General features: G+C 40.5%; 1 protein-coding gene across 4 annotated transcripts in view; it reads left to right on the top strand.

Annotated features, from left to right (window-relative positions):
• spata6 (spermatogenesis associated 6) overlaps positions 1 to 17,714 on the top strand; it is a 102,224-nt gene that overhangs the window by 48,846 nt on the left and 35,664 nt on the right. For all 4 annotated transcript variants that reach the window (XM_048602326.1, XM_048602325.1, XM_048602323.1 and 1 more), the window contains 3 exons: positions 11,121 to 11,399; positions 15,569 to 15,677; positions 17,338 to 17,384. In XM_048602326.1, the coding sequence (XP_048458283.1) occupies positions 11,121 to 11,399; positions 15,569 to 15,677; positions 17,338 to 17,384 (435 nt within the window). The remainder of the gene's footprint in view (positions 1 to 11,120; positions 11,400 to 15,568; positions 15,678 to 17,337; positions 17,385 to 17,714) is intronic.

Genomic DNA, 17,714 nt, shown 5'->3' with positions numbered 1-17,714 from the left:
TACCTTTTTAAGTCTAATCTCCTGGCCTTTTTTTCCACAAAACCATCTCCTGGGTATACTCTTATTAAATTGTACAAAGATAGAAAACAAAATCAAGGTGACAGTCAACAAAGCAAACAACAATTTACAGGGAAATGGAGACAGAAAAACAAACCCCTAATCCCACCGTGCAGTTAACAAGTCAGTCAACAATTTACAGGGAAAAGGGGACAATAACCGAACCCCAAATCCCACTGTAACTCGCCATAAGAAAAACTGTAGACAAAACTTTAGATAAATCGATACAAACAAACAATAAAAAGGCAATACATGCAACACTGACCCCCTCCCCCAGGGCAAACCAACAAATCAGCCCGCCCTTGCTCGCCTTCCGACCATCTCTAGGGCAGCCTGCCCCTACGCACCATCCAGCTCTCAGCCTGCCACTACACACTTTCCAGCTCCCAGGCTGCTCCTACTCACTTTCCAGCCACCTCTAGGCTAGCCAATCCCTGTACCTCCCTGGGACGACAGCTTTCAGCATGACCAATGCACCTTCCAGCACTCGGGGTGACCTACCCACCGTCCGACTCTCGGGCTAACAGCTTTTGGGGCACCCTACGAACCTTCCAGCTCTCGGGGTGACCATCCAGCTTTTGAAACAACCTACTCCCCTTCCGGCTCTCGGTAAGGCCTGCTAGACCCAGGGACACGCAAAACACAGTACATATGAAACAATCCACACACAAAGGATTGAGTTCATGCCCAAGTCCACACCCAAGGCCACGTCCGCGCACAAAGGCCCGAGTCCACACTTGAAGGCAGCAAACACACACCTCGCAGCATACATACAAATACTCAGTCCATCCTTGAGGCCTGCTCCACTTGGAGAAACACAGCAGGATCCTGGAGGCCAGGCCTACACTCGAGGATATGGCCCACGCACGGAAGGCCTGTCCACCACAGAAGCCTAGCCCACTCACGGAAATAGCCCGCTTGCAAAGGCACAGCTGACTCGTGGAGGCTCAGTCCAGACGCAAACATGTGAAAACACATGCAAAAAGTAAAGTGCAAATACTTAAAACTGTGGTGTAAGGAGCAAGCCTTGCTACCAAGTCATCTTTGCTTCAGTTTCAAAAAATAACAATACACTGACTATAAACAGCCAGTTTAAAAAAAGCAGTTCCTTACTGAGAATTAAAATCCAGCAGTAACACTGGCTGTGACCCAGCCAGCCTGGAAATCCATTCTCAAAAAAGTGAAAAAGAACCCACTACTGCCTGTAGCCAGCCAGCTCAGAGTCGGCATTCAACTGAGGAGATTCTATTCTCCTGGTTATATTTTTTAGTTTAATCTCCTTTTTTTTCACAAAACCATCTCCTGGTTAAATTGGTCAGCCAGAGCTTTGCTGATTGGCCCAGGTTAACAACACCAAGCAAGGATCCCGCTAGTCAACAAGATCCAGCGGGTTTCAATCGCTACAGTGGACAAATTTGCAGCTGTGTATCAATCTTAAAGAGGCCAAGACAATGTAACTGACAACAGAAGCAGATGTTAGAGAGAACATTGATGAGGTTCAGTTATAATTCTTGTTAGACCACTTGTCCTCCGAATTATTTGGAGAGCAATCTGGGTGAGTTGTCAGTTGTTGACACAGAAGTGATCATTGTTTTACGCTACTGTGCTCTCTGGGAAACTTAACAGAAGATTCCTGAAATCATTGTACAATGCTTTTTTTTGTCAGAAAGTTCAATCTTGTGACAAGTTAATCCTTCGACTGTTTAGTAGTGGCCAGTTACGTCATTAATAAGATGGACAGTGGATGATTGTGTGAGAATATCACCATGGCAGCGTGGGCACCATAAATCACACTTTAAAAACTACCAAAATATGGGATAATTCAGCCCATGAAGTTCATTTGAAAAGATAGACAAATATTTTATGTCTGGCTTCGCTGCAGAAACCGCAGAAATAGTGGGAAATCTCAAATTTACTGAAAGTGAAATCCATAACGTATATAATAATATTTTAAAAATAGCAAAAGAATTAACATATATAATAATATTTTAAAAATAGCAAGAGACTTCATACAAATTAACCTAAATCAGTCATTAGGAAAACATTGGGATCAATTTTTAAGGAAGTAGGAAGGATGGGTGGTGAAAAGGAAAGCACTGCTTGTTCCAGATGACCAGCACAGGAGACTGTGCCACCAGACTAACAGTCTGGTTTGAGATAGCAGCCAGGATCAGTGCAGTGTCCTGCAATGCAATGCACAGCAGTACAGGAAGACATTTCCTTCCATGGTCAGCAAGGGTAAGCACTATTATATTCACTCTGCTACCTCATACTCACAGGGTCACCACTCATTCTCAGCCTACACTGCACATTTCTTTTATTAAGATTCTTGGATTGCATCTTTCACAATTGAATGCGTCATGTCCCCTCCGCAGCTGTCAATCGCTTCATTCTCCCAGTCTTCAAACCCTTGCTGCCTTCTCCACTTCCTACTTGCTCAATGGGGACATCTTACCATCTAATCTGTCACTGACTATCATGATTAACAGTTCTCCCACCACTTCCATCGTACTCAATCCCTCATTTCATCTCATTGTGGAGCCAAGAAGGCAAAGACCAATAGTAGGAATTAGGCTCCTTTTACCATATTAAAAGATTTTGGATTTGGATGGAGAAATTTGTGACTGCTAATTAGGGATACTGCGACCTCCAATAGACAACCAATGCAGTAACCTTCATTGTGCTATGATGCATTGATCTCCCATTATCATTAAGGCTAACTCATTAGCTGCCCAAGATTTCATCCCTCTTTCACAGCTGATTCCCCTTCTTCTCTTATGCAGAGCACTAGTGGCACCCAGTGAGCTTCTGCCCTGTAGAGGCCAGTGTTAGAGACACTCAACTTCATCTTCGCCTCTAAGGAAGAAGCCACTCAACCCTCAGAGAATGCACCAGCAAGACTTTCACCTCCACCTCTGTCAGCTCAGAGACTTTCACGTCGATGGTTGCTCTATCTAAATTGCATTCAGGAGCACAATCTAGTGAGCATGTCACCTCAGCTAGTTAAAGAAGAATGGCCCAGGCCTCCAGTATTCAGAGGACCATTGGAGGCAAGGAACCTGCCCAGTCCCAGACAAAAGACAATCTCATGGTCACATCTATTAATGACTTCATCAAAATAATAGCAGGTTAGTTTGTCAGAAGGAGTCGGTAAACTGGGTGGAAGAGTGGAGGAGTTCACCAATGTTATAATTACTGTTCTGCCTTCAATATGCGTGCATCCATCTGCCTCCACAGACAGGCCAAAGCTAACAGCCCTCAGCTCTCAACAGAGAATGGCTGGCCATCACAGCCTTCTCTATGTCTTAGAGAAAGCGCCATCTAAATAACAATGGTACCAACGTTATGTAGGGATTGTACTAGTGCCTGGCCTGCATTATAGCATCCACACTTACACCGACCTTGTGAGTTGGAGTGTGAAAACCATGATGATTCCACACATTCTGGGTGCAAGGTCCATCCTACCTATCAGCTTTTAAAGAGAGTACACTATCTGTAAAGTTTGGGAAATATTCAATGTATCCACTCTCCTCCAGGTCCAGCACGCTGCATGTCTCTTAGATGTGTGCATGGACCTGCACTCCATAGCTGTAACCACGGGTGTTCAGTATCGATGACAATGCAAAACAGGTGGAAGAACCTTGACCTTGCTCCAGGTGCCCGATCCTGTCAGGGAGCCTGGTGGAGCCAGCAGGAACCTATAGATAGAAGGAAGAATCATATGTAGTTCCCTCATCTCCACTAAGTGGTTTCCTCTCAGAAAACTCTAGAGGTGCCTAGCTCCTCCACTTCTGCTCCCCCTGCCTGTGATCCAAAGCGTGCAGAGATCCATCCTGAGGAGATTGAGCCTTTATTTGGGATGGACACTGTCAGCAGCCTTGATCCTCTGAGCCCAAATGCCCTGGAGATGACCAACGAATCTTTCAGGTCCACAAAGGCAACTACAGAACATCCTCACACAGCTCTAGACTTCAGAACTGTACTTAAATGTAGAGGGAGGGAAAGAAAGAAACTAACTTACTGAGGGTACATTTATGGCATGAGTAACAAGCCATTGTAATGATTATTGCACGTTTGTAAATACATATACACTTCACATGAAAGATCATTGGTCTGATGTCTTGCTGTTGGATCTGGTGAATTTGCACCCATTTCAGAGATGAGCAACTTCTTCAGAAACTGCAATAGCAAGCATTTCTGATTTCTCAGAAGCAACTGAATCCTTGATTGTAGATACAGTGTGACATTACAGATTCTTGAACTGTGATGTCCATGACTGTGACCCAAGACATTGTACTTTAATGTGAACAACACTGAGGTGAAAAGCAATATGTAGAGATTGTACTAGTGCCTGGCCTGCTCATAGCATCCACACTTACACTTGTGAGTTGGAATATGAAATCCATGATGATTCCACACGTTCTGGGTATTAGGTCCATCCTACCAATCAGCTTTTAAAGAGAGTACACTATCTGTACAGTTTGGGAAATTTCAATGTATCCGCTCTCCCCCATATCTATTGGCCTGCCAAGAGAAGCTACACAAAGTGCTGCCTCTCTCAGGTTAAACACTGACAGGATGCTCAAATATTTCATTTCAGTTTAACAGTCTGTGCAAACTTTGAAATGCTGTAGGCTAGTTGATAGTAGAAGAATTAAAAAGAGATGCCTCAGGATTCCTCTCAACCTCTTGTGATCTAGGGAGACTACTACACAACATCTCACCTGCTGAATGAAGCTGTAAAATGTACATAACCTCAGCATTGTGTGATGTTAGTGTCCTATCTAAATTGCTGCTTTCTCTCTTTTGGTGAATAGGACCCGCAAAATGTAGACACTTGAAAGTACAATCATCCGAAGTTACAAAGCATACAGTTTTAAGGATAAGATAATGTTTATCCAGCAACATAGAAGTTCAAGGACTGCAAAAATAACCAGGTCCACACCAATACTTTGCACCGACCAGAGTGTGCTTACCATATAACAAACACATACAATTAAAGGAAATCCAAACCCAGCTTTTTCATCCTAATGCTGGGTTTTATTTAAGTTTCTTCTGGTTTCTTGTGATCGACAATGCATGCTGTATCAAACTGGCTTGGATTGTCATTCCAGTTAGTGCCCTAATCTCATCCTCATCTTTATTCTCAGAAGATTGATGTCGATCCCTCAATTCCTCCTCATCTAGGAGGAATTTGGCTCAAGTTGCAATGCCACAATGACGTAGCATACTTTTTCTGGGCTACACTACAAGACAGCCTGAACGGTGCAGCTGTTGAAATCTCATGTTAAAGAAGCCTAGGCTGTTCCACTATGGCCCTGATGGAAACACAGGCAGTTTTGTTTCTTTATTTGGTCTCTGTCTGGGGTTTTGTAAAGCTGTCATAAGGTTTGTTTGGAGGTGGTAACCCTTATCTCCTTAGTCATGCCTGAAGACCTTGGAAGGAAGCAAGAACCTATGGGTTCTCTAGTATATAATGTTGTAAAATGGATGTTGACACTCCTCTGAGAACTAAAACTGAAACACCTAAAGAGGAGCACCTCGCCCCATAATCTGTGAAAGGAGTGTGAAAAGTGGTGTAACCTGCTTTTCAGCAATTTCTAGTGGTTATATAAAAGATCCCTGACACTCACTTTAAAATCAGTAAGTAACAATTTATTTATCTAACTCTAATGGTGAACAGATTAACTAAACTATTAACAAATTGAATAAATCCCTTCTAACTACTAACTATTTACGAATAAGGCAAGATGCTAATGGTATGCTGTTCCAATAAATACAAATCCCACTTAAATAAAAAAAAGAATTTAGTCTGTCAAATTTACAGTCAGGTTATGTGTCTCTGGAATATTCTGTGCCTTCTTTAAGACAGAGAGGAGGCTGTGACAGCCAGCAATTCTCTCTTGAGAGCTGATGGCTGTAAGTTCTGTGTCCAACTGCCCCCTTTTTATACCCTTGTTGATATATCAATATTTCTTACAATACGATTGGTCCTATGTTGTCAAAACCATCAGACTAAATTTAATAGGTTTTAGGTGACTAAGTACCTGCTTCAAGTTGATTGACTAAATTCAAAAGTCTGTCATCTTGGTAAAAGAAAACTGCTGCTAACTGTTCAGCCTTTCGATACAAATGTTTCAATTTGGTTGTTCTCTGTGTACTTGCAAACTTTCAAGCTGCTGCTCACAGGCATCCATTTTAAATCTCTGAGCACAGAAAAAGCACATAATCTTTTAAAGGGACCATGTAATGCTTCCCCCCCCCCCCCCCCCCCCCCCCCCCCCCACAAGCTCTTCACAAACACCAACTCCTAACTTCCTGCCTCCCAATCCACAAGCACTCTACCCAGCTTTGCAACAATATGCATGATGGCAGCTCCTTGGATATCTGCTGTTGACCTCCAAATCAAGCATTAATGGTCATATATTATTTGAACATTGATTGAGTCGAAGCCCTTTCTGTTAAAGAACTGTTTGGTTGGTGATAGGGCTGTCTCAAAGCAACATTAATGCAATCTTTTGACTGCATCTAAGGGAAGCCAGTGTTCATGGAGAATCCCATTGCCTGGGCTGCTTGTCTGTCCTCATCATGGGGGAGGCTATAAACTGGAACAGTCTGGTGAAAATAATATCAGTAGCAATCAAAATGCCTTTGTGGTTGGAGGATTCAGAGAAGCTGCATAGGTCCCCAACTGCTCCTTGAAGTGAACTGCTGCCATAAAAATTCATGGCAGTAGTAACCTTGATGACCACAAAATAGGATGGTAACCTATTCCTTTTGGAGGCAGGTCTTGCTGCAATGGATGGCACTGTTCAGTATGATGGCCCAGGACATCAGTAATTTGCACTATATTTCTATTTACTGTAGAAACTGACAACAAGGTCTGTGGATGAGTCATGGAATCATCATAGGATCATAGAATCCCTACAGTGTGGAAGCAGCCATTTGGCCCATCAAGTCCACACAGACCCTTCAAAGAACATCCCAACCAGACCCATATCCCTCCCTCCCCATCCCTGTAACCCTACATTTCCCATGGTTAATCCACCTTGCCTGCATATCCTGGACAGTACGGGTAATTTAAAATGGCCAATCCACCTAGCCTGCACATCTTTGGACTGTGGGATGAAACCGGAGCACCCGGAGGATACCCACACAGACACATGGAGAATGTGCAAATTCCATACAGGCAGTCGCCTGAGGTTGGAATCGAATCGAACCTGGGTCCCTGGCACTAAGAAGCAACAGTGCTAACCACTGAGCCATCATGCTGCCCTGGGTCCTGGGCATCCTACATGTCAGAGGAACAATACCTTGTTTTCTGCTTACTTTACAGCATCTAGTACTCAATAGAGTTCCACAACTTCAAAGTATGATCTCCATCCTCCATTTTTCTTACATTTCCTCATCACCATGTCTTGTTTGTGTTTTGTTGACTTTGCTCTCAGTAGAGCAGACCCACTTCCCCCTTTTCTCACCTTCATTTGTACCCATTTTAAATCTCTAAATTTTCCTTTACAATGACTGGCACTGCCTTTGTCTTTTGCTCTGGGCACTTTCACAATCTGTTTCGTGCACTACCCGAAACATTAACTATGTTTCTCTCTAAAGTTTTGAGAAGATTTGTAGCTCAGGGCATGGATGAAGTTGTAGACTTGCTCACCGAGCCGGTGTGTTTGATTGCAGATGTTTCATCACCCTGTTCGGTAACATCATCAGTGCGCCTCCAATGAAGCATTGGTGTTCTGTCCTGCTTGTTATTTATATGCCTCAGTTTGCTGAGGTGGTTGGTATTACTTCTGGTTCTGTTTTTCAGTGGTTTGTATATCGGGTCCGGTTCAATGCATTTGTTGATGGAGTTCCAGTTGGAATGCCAGCCTTCCAGGAATTCCCTGGCATGTCTCTGTTTGGCTTGTGCTAACATGGATGTGTTGTCTCGGTCAAATGTATGTCCTTCTTTTCCGTATGAATTGAGACTGGTGAGAATTCTGACATCTGGATGTCAGAAACAATTTGCTGCAAATTTAACTATGTTCTGGGCATCAAGACGAGAGTCTTGTTACGGAGCAGCGAGTTACTTATAAAGTGGGACTCTTGCTTGTTAGCAATCTCATTAATTGCACCTTTCACCTCATTAATATGTAGACCTACCACCATCTGTTAGCAAACTAGGTGCTGAGAATTCTCATCAGGGAAGTCAGGGCAACTTCAGCTCACTGCTAGCTGTGAAGAGCCTCCATGTTGCTCAGAATGCAACAGCAACTCAGGATATGATCCTCGGTCACTTGCTGCACGCAGTGCTCATGCACAGATATTGAAATCCGATATAACCACTCAGGATCCTCAAAGGACCTCTCTGATCTACTTGCAAGATTGTTAGGAAGTACGGAACTGCGCTGGCGGTTGCGTTACTCACTGGCATTGAAAGGATATGGCCAGGTCAAGCACCTAACTCATGGAATGGACTGGGCTACATCTCTTGGCTGCTCGCTTAAATAATATGTGATGTTGTACACAGGCTCCGTATGTTCTGGTACAATGTGATGGAACTATGCCGAATGGTCGAGTGGATCTGAGGGCTGCAGGAGTGGGAGGCTGTCACCTTCTAGTGGCTATGAAGGGAACAGTGCTTTGAACCTCAATGCAAATAACTCTGTCCAGGGAGTGACAGGTGTGATCTCTAAGTCATGTAGCCAGAAATGCACTGGTCCAGATGAGATGCACTGAAGGATTTTGAAAGACGTGAGGGTAGAAATTACAGGGGCACTAGCCATGACCTTTCAGTCTTCCTTGGAGTCAACGGAGATGCCAGAAGACTGGAGAATTGTAAACATTATGGTCCTGTTCAAGAACGGTTGTAAGGGTAATTCCAGCAATTATAGACTAGTTGGTTTAACTTCAGTGATGGGGGAGCTTCCAGAATAGAACAAAACGGTTCTTAACTCTGAAATCATGCAGGTGGCATACTCTGCAGATGAGGACTGAACACATCAGATATGAGTGCTCAGGCTTTCAGAAGAGTGAGTAGCCAGCTATTCCAAACTGGTGAATGGTAAAATGGGGTTAGAATCAAGCAGACCGGGTACCATAGTGGGAGGGTAGATAGTAAATAAGTGAGTTTGGTCAGAAATGGCGAGAACTGTCACTTGGTCTTGCAGCAAGAAACCCCCCAAGAAACTTAGTGAACTGACACTGACAAAAGAAATCATAATATTCAGCTTCTTGTCTCTCAACTTAACCCTCATCCGCTAAGCCCTTCATGCCAGATGACCAATCGTAGTTCAATGGAGGGTGTAGAAGAGCATACCAGGAGTGGCAAAAATGAGATATATAGAAATAAGATGGTATACTGATTGACCTATAACATAAGACTATAAACATGCTGAACAGGGAAAACAGCATACTAACAGCAGGGGTAAATAATCCCAAAACCCAACAGATCATGTAAAAGCTTTATAACTCTGCCACATCCACTGTGAATGTTGATTGGCAGTTGAGCAACAAGGTAGGCTTCATGATCATCTCTATCCACAAGAGTGACAAAATCTAGATTGTGAATGCAAAACATCAGGCTGAATCATTTGCAATTTATGCAACTAACACTCTTGAGTGGTTGATGCTTTTCTGCCTTTTCCTGTATCCTGAAAAGTAGATGCCCGTTTTAAGCCAAATTGATTTAGTCCACATGACTTCCAGTTGAGTCAGGACCCAACAACATTGGAGTGAAGTCCTGTGCTCAAGCATTAACTGCACCTCCAGCTGAACTGTTCCACTACAGCCACAATATTGGCAATTAGCTGACAATGTAGAAATTGACCAGATCTGCCCTGTCCAAAAAAGAAAGGCAAATCAACGAGAGTTGTGGTATAAAGCTTTGAAGCTGTTACACTCTGAGATGTCATGTTGCTTTGTGATGTTATAGAATGACTAACAAATGATGCTATTGAAAATTTTCTTGAAAACAATGAAGTTTATAAAAAGTGGCTTCTAATATTCTAGACTCTGCTGTTTGATGTTCTCGCGTACACAGAGCTGTTCACAGCCAGATCTACCACTCTGCAAACACAAAGTATACCATCTACTCATGCTTTCAATCTTATAATCATTGTTGACGTAGCATCAACAAAATTTCTGGCAATGATTTTGGAAGTACACTACACTACTATTGGGGAACCTCCTCCATTTGACATCATGGCTATGTGTGCCACTATCCTCTCTTATTACTTCTCTCTTTTAATGCCCTTTCCTTTCCTATAGTTCCTTTGATTTTTTCCATTTGGTTTTTTAACTCGTGTTCTACCTTTCTTTACATTGTATAGAGGGGAAACATGCATGTTTGAAGAAGCCAAAACATTTTGATTTGGTTTGACTTAAAATTGTCACATAAAGCTCGGTACAGTGAAAAGTTTTGTTTTGCGCGCAGTATAGGCAGATAATACCATACAAGTGCATTAGGGTACTTAATGAACACACCACAGGAAGATGATTCTCTTTTTCTTGATCTTTTCTAATGCTACTTGCACTTCATCTCTTTTAACCTTGGGTAAGAGAACGTGAAAATTATCCACATTGTTTGTGTTAGCATGTATTAAACAGAAATCACTTAGGTGGAGTGCTAAACAAAACATGAGTGACTGTGAGCATTGATTGCGCAATAACTTGTAATGTATCCTGTTCGGTGTGATATTATTTTTGTTAAAATGGACTTCCATTAAGTTTCTAAAATATGAAATGCAGAATTTTTTTTTACTTTTCCACCACTGTAATGCTATGATCAAATTGTGCAGTGATTCTTTTCAAATGCAATTAACAATTTTTAGTAGTTTGCTTAGCCTAAAGGAAGAAAGTCATTGCTATCTAAAATCAGATTTTCCTTGCTTCTGCAGTTTGAATTAACTTTCATGTGAATGTTCTAAAATATCCCTCACTTATCAAAGATGATTACTTGTAATAAGGAATGTTTTGAGGTTTATTATACTCAAAAGGTAATTTGTAAAGTTCTTTTCAATTGATTTATTAATGTCATTGTGAAAAAAGAATGTTTTTATAACTTCTTTTTTTAGGAGGATAGTGTGAAGTTGGAACTACATTCTACCCCATTGAGGAAACCAATGACACAATCATCAAAGAGAAAACCTTCCCCTTGCCTGAGGGAGTTCAGCAAAGACAACAGCTACAAGCAGCCCACAATAGCATCTCAGACAAGGTCTCTATCACCATATACCAAAAGACGGATGGCAGCACTCTCAGAAGATGCCAATCAGAGACTCGCACACCTGAACCTGGGTCCTTATCAATTTAAAAAGGAAACAGATATCAAACCTCCATTTGTAATTAGACATGTACGTGTTCAGAGGGTGTTCATTTCAGTGAACAGTAAGTCTGGTAAGAGGTCATTGGCCTGTAATGTTACAACTATGTGGGAATGAAGTCGAATTCATTTATCTTCTGAAACTTTTAACTCCTGTGTATTCTGCAGTAACACATAATGTGAGCCTAAATCTCTTTCTTCCCACACCACCAGCTTTTCCTCAATCCAGTCTTCCCCTTCTGATCTCTTCCTTTCAGATGCCCAAAAATTACTACCTGTGCAGCCAACATTATGCAAGCAGTAAGAAAGTGAGAGCAGTAATATAGCACCAATGAAGGGATCCCGTCACTAAACTGGCATCAATTTGCAGCCACCAGCTTAGATACTGGTACCAAGGAAGGTAGAGGACAGTTGAGGTCAGCATGTGAGCTCAAATGGACTGCACCCAGGTCAGAATAGGTTCAGACAGATGGTGAGGTCACAAAGAAGTCAGCTGCAGAGAACTCAGATAAGGACCTCAATGAGCCAGCATACAAAGGAGCATTAATGGAAATTAAGAATGTGGGTGTACAGGCTGGCCTGCCAAATATCCTCTCTGTCAAAGAAAATGGAGAATTATTACTACAGCTTGACAGAAGGCTTGCCATAGAGCTTCTACCTTCCACATCCTCTACCTCAGTTCTGCTGTTGCGCTGAAGACCCAGTATGTATAATAGTATGGTAATGGTAATGTATAATAGTGTGGTTCTGAAATAGTTACTGTTGATATTACATTGGTCTACACACATTCTGGTGACATTTCACATACAATGTGTGTAGACACAGTGAGTTCTACACTAACATTCTTAGGCAGCAGATGTATTCTATCCAACTTACCCCCAACTGTCCTAGTAATTATGTATGACCAACTATGTAATTGTACTTATTGCGATCAAGAAGCAAATTAACTTGTCAACCAAGAACAGAGCCTGTTATGCAAAGACCCCGTGGCTGTATATCTTCTGCCAATGATCATTACACAGACCCCAATCAAAGTATGGGCAAAGGAAGATTGGTTATAGTGAAATGCACCAAACAATCCTTAATCTAAACCACATTCTGGCAGTGATTGCAGATTCTACAAGGTGCTATTGGTGGCAATCAGGGTCATACCATATGGTGAGCAGCTGCACAGATTTGAATTCTATGCAGAGTGCCCCATCCACTTCCCCAACTCAGCAAAAGAATACAAGTGTTTTACCACTTCAAGAGCTTTACTGTTTATGAGTATACCAAGTTAGAAGTTGAGACAAGATTCCTGTTAGAGAGACGTGGCAGCAGCAGTGGAAAAGCAAAAGAGTAAGCTCACCATTCCCAAGAAGAGCTTTTATCAAGGTGTTGGTAACAGATTGAGGAAAAAGAGTGTGGGCTAGAAAAGTGAGAAAATTAGCCATACTTTGAAAAAGACAAAGACTTTGGTGAAAGAGGTTCTGTAGGCAGCAAAAGAAGGCTCCAGGAGCATTTATTTAAGCTGGAAAAGAGCAAATTTTTAAAAATCTAGTCAAAGAGTTTAGCAGAAGAAAATAAGTCAAGAAGCTAAAGACTTAAGAAGACCAATAGCAATTAAACTGTGATTTTGATGGGAAGCTTTATAAAGTCCACAGCTGGATAACTATTTAAAAATTTGTGAAGAAGGAAGTGCTTGGTGCTTTAGACTGTAAACAGTGGGAAAACTCTGAAAAGAATGCAGAAACCAGTAAGTAGTACAAAAATAAATCAGTATAGAATAACCAGTTAATAAAATTTAAAGCTTTATTTATATACAGTACAGAGTTTTGAAAAAGATTGGCGAATAAAAAAATCTGCATTGGGTCTCACAAACTATACAGTATATGAATTTAAAATAACATTGGTGAATGAAAATACAAACTTAAGGAGCAGGCAGATTACTATCAGTAATTGTGATAATGCAAATTTAAAAAGCTTCACAGCAGGAAGAATTAAGGAAAACATTGTCAAGAAATGATAAACAGATATAGTGCTTTAATAAAAATTCAACGTTCGAGAAAGGCTTTAGAGAAAATCAGAAGATAAGATTGAATATCTTGGAGGAACCAACTCTTAAGATACACTATAAAATAGTTTACAGAATTACCTCAAAATCAAACACTAAATTCACAAGACACAGTTACAGAGCTCGAAAAAGAAAGAAGTTACACAAGCAAACAGCTCATTATGGTCGAGCCATCTCTTTTGAAAAAGAGGCCTGAAGTATTCATAGGAGAATTTTGTGATCATAACAATATTGGGTTCACAGAAGTTGTTTATGTCAAAGGACATTCTGTTAAATGTAAACCTGATACAAGTGCCAAGGTCAGTATCCTATTCAGACTGGTTACCTTGACTGAACAAGCAGAAGCTACAGCCTGCAGAGATGGAGTGATCTTCATAAGTAGAATAACTACCAAGACCATAAATCTGGTGCAGGCTGCACTGCAAAATGATGCATAAGACAGTTGAAAATGCTTGCATAGTTTACAACATGGATGATTGTGTACTAATATTCTTAAGAGTTATAGAAGGGTTCCATTATTTCGAAGAGAACTGATCCAGAAGCAAACTGTTGTCAACCAACCAGTCAAAAAGTAACTGATAAGTATCATGGCAGATTCCAAAAAAGAAGAAAGAATCCATTGAGCTTACCTATGATGGTACAAAATAAATGTTTCACATGGCTCAGAAGAAATAGCCAGCAAATCAACAAAGCTTCAATGATTTTCAACGCAGAACAGAACTGTTCTATCATTCACCGGTATTGCATTGAAGGATACCAGAGGAAGAGTCCAGTGAGTTGGCTGAGAATAACTATTTTGATCTCTGACTACATTTCACAATCAGAGATAACATACTAGTGTATGTCAGAAGACTAGTTATTCTAGCTTCCCTTTGAGACTATGTAATGGAAAGGATATACTGGAGAAACTGGTGTATAGCCAATACTCAGTCAATGGTGCGGTGGCCAAAAATCTCAGAGATTGTATCTCATAATTCATTATGAAACATCTGATTACACAGGATTTTCTACTCTGGAAAACACTCCTGTCATCGAAGACAGATCAAAAAATAAATTCAGCAAAATTTGTGGTTGAAGCTAAGGGAAGGGTGAGCAGCACAGCCCATTTGATCTCATGCAGGGAATCTTAACTAATGTTTAGTCAGCGGAACAGTGGATGATTATGACAAAGTTAGTATCATTGTGCAATAATTCATCTTGTTAACTAAGACAGTTCCTCTCCTGTGAAGTTTAATGGTGGTGTATTCTCTACTATTGATTATCAGACAGGTCCGAGAAAAAGTATAAGCAGTTTAGACTGTCAGATATGCTAGACACTATGAGGCACAGCCCCAATAACATTTGCCGCTTTGTATGGACTGCTCATCAACTCTGTTGTACTCCCTAGCTGGATACAACTTTCTTTGACAAATCTCAAAACTAACATTTCCAAAAGCAATTGTCAATATTTTCAGACACCTTTGCGATCAGAGGAGTTCATAAAAATTACCTTATGAGAAATTTGCATGCCTTGCCCTTTAGGAAAGGCTAGCACAGGGTGCATTCTATATCTTGATGTCTTTTGTTTGCAGATTGATGTACACATTTATGCATTAATTGGAAAGACCAGTATTGTTGAAATTGGATATGCCAGCACTGCATGATACAGATGGATAAGGTATTGCTGCATTACAGGCTCCCTGCGCATGCTGGGGATGCTCACATGGAGTAGATTTGGAGAAGTCTCACTGGAAAAGGTGCTTTCTAGCAAAACAGTGCTGGCCCTCTGTAAGACTACTTCCAGTCATGCTGTAGAAATGAATTTCACACCTGTTATATTTCCAATGAGATGTGAGTGCTCATTTTCCTGATTAGTTTGATTTAAATGGTCTCATTGTGCTGTTTGAAGAAATATTCATGGTGTCGTGATGAATAATCCACCTTCAGGCAATGCTGACCAGTCAGCCCATTTATAGGTTGTGTATTTCTGTACTGTACTGTGGTTTACTGCATAAAAAAACTTCACTACACATCATTGTTTATAGTTTAAGATGACCTTATGGTATGATAAATTGGGAGATTAGATGTGGTGTCTCCAAACAATAAAATAAATATGAGTAAATGTAACAAGTTACTTTATTTTTATCAAAGTTTTTTATATTTTTCAGGTTGATCATAAGTTGTTGCCAACTAATGATTTGTACATTGCTTCATCTTCCCTTACTTCTAAACCCAGTTCTCAGAAGAACTCACCTCTGGGTTCATCGATTTATAATGGTAGGGGCAGATGTCTCGTATGTTATAATTAATTAAATCTTTTACTTTGATACATTTATTTTAAAATTAGATAATTTTACAATTTAGATAAGTTTAGATATGGTTGAAAGTTGAATCATGGAAACATAGAATGGTTACACCACAGAAAGATGCCATTCATTCCAATGTGACTGTGCTGGCTTTCTGCAGGGCAATTCAGCTAGCCCCATCCATTGCCCTTTCCCTTCCTGTTCAGGTGCATTCTTTACTATATCCACGAGATTTTACATATATGTGGTGTTCACTGTTAATGTATCACGACTAAGCTGCAGGTTTGCAGCGAATTCAGGCCCTATTTATTGCAGTGACAATTGAAGTGAACAAACTCAACCTAATGATTCTTAACAATATTATTCTCTTTGGTGCCTAGACATGTCATTTTCTTTTGTATCTGACAGCGGGAATCAAGAGGTGGTTGGCTTCTTATGCTCTACAGAAAGTCATGGCCCATGTTTCATGGTTGCTTACTCCTGGAATACAGCTAATATTGACAGCATTTCTGAAACCTGCTTCTCACATTGCCCTCATATAGGATTATGATGGAGAGGTGATCAGTGGCTTAGCACATGTGGCTGTTCTGAGAGGCAGCAGTATCAAACAACACTCAAGAAGCCTGATACAATCTTATGTAGCTATAGAAGTGTCTCCCATTCCTTCTAACTGAGCCACTTATGCTGGCAAGGACACAACTATGGCTGTACTCCCCTGAAGAACTACCACTTTGCCACTTTATTCATTAGAGTGGCAGATGCATTTAGTGGACTCTTGCACTACCTAACAGATACATAACCCACTCCATCCTTGTCTCTCTGGTGCTCACCCATTCCTTCTCTGCCTGCACAACCTTAAGCTTTGAGGTGACCACGTAGACATGTTGCATTGCAGTGGTGTTAGCTACTGCTCTAAACCTTGAGGGTCAAGCTGCAACTGTAGTTGTTCAAACACATGAAATATCTTGGGATTTCCACAAAAAACAGGAATGTGCATGATATGGAACTGAAGTGCCCTGATATCTCTCTTTGATAGACTATTGACTAAATTAAGATAAATAAAGTTAAGAACTAATAAACACTCACTAACTACTCACCAATTAGCCTCTTCCCTATGTGGCTGCGTTTTATTTTATATATTGCTTAACTTAATTGATTTACTTAACTGTTATGATTTATTTGTGTCAATTTTTAACTAATGAAAAATTAGGAAGCCTTTAATGTTAACGTCCCTCTTTATTTGTTTTTAACTTTATTCCCCTAGATCTGATTAATCACTATGGTAAAATATATATTACGTAAAATATGATAAGTTAAAGCTTATGTATTTTATCAAATTCGATTACTTTTAGTTTTTATGATAATTGCCCAGAGGAAAATTAGCCATTTGACAAATCAGTAGGGGAAGAGAGTTACTGAATTTTCTAGCTGCCACCCATAAGGGATTAGCCTTCAATTGTTATTGTATTATTTTAGTTTATCTTGCAATTTGCAATTATGCTGTCATTTTGTAACATTATGGATAAACGTTTTGTCAGACATCACAAATAACTGATAATGAGAAGATCTATATTGCTATGTTATTATGTAATAGATCAGTCATTATGCTTTGTGTGTCTTATTCTTTGCAGATCCATCACTCCGTGGCAGCTATGGACCGAGCAAGACTTCATTAAATGTATTTTGCTTTAAATATTGTTTCAGGTTTCTCTTGAGAATTGTGAACCTCATTGGTAATAGATGTTGCATTACATTGACTTAAAAGACAAGCAAATCAAAATGGTGAAAATGGTGCTTTTGTTATACTGCTTCTCTTTCACCAATTTCTAAAATTATTATATTCTGTACGTATTCTGATTTGACACTCTTGTAGCAAATCAGAATGTAGTTCAACACCATTCATGGTTTTATTGTAAGAATTTCCCTGTTGAGATTGCTCTCATAAAGCCAATATTGTCATAAGAATCAATCATTGAATGGACATCCATGTAGTCAGCTTTTGTTAGAA

The sequence above is a fragment of the Rhincodon typus genome, chromosome 10 (assembly GCF_021869965.1).
Source record: "Rhincodon typus isolate 14 chromosome 10, sRhiTyp1.1, whole genome shotgun sequence".
Taxonomy (NCBI): Eukaryota; Metazoa; Chordata; class Chondrichthyes; order Orectolobiformes; family Rhincodontidae; genus Rhincodon; species Rhincodon typus.
The sequence above is the reverse complement of the archived record's forward strand: the minus strand, read 5'-3'. Positions and strand labels throughout refer to the sequence as shown.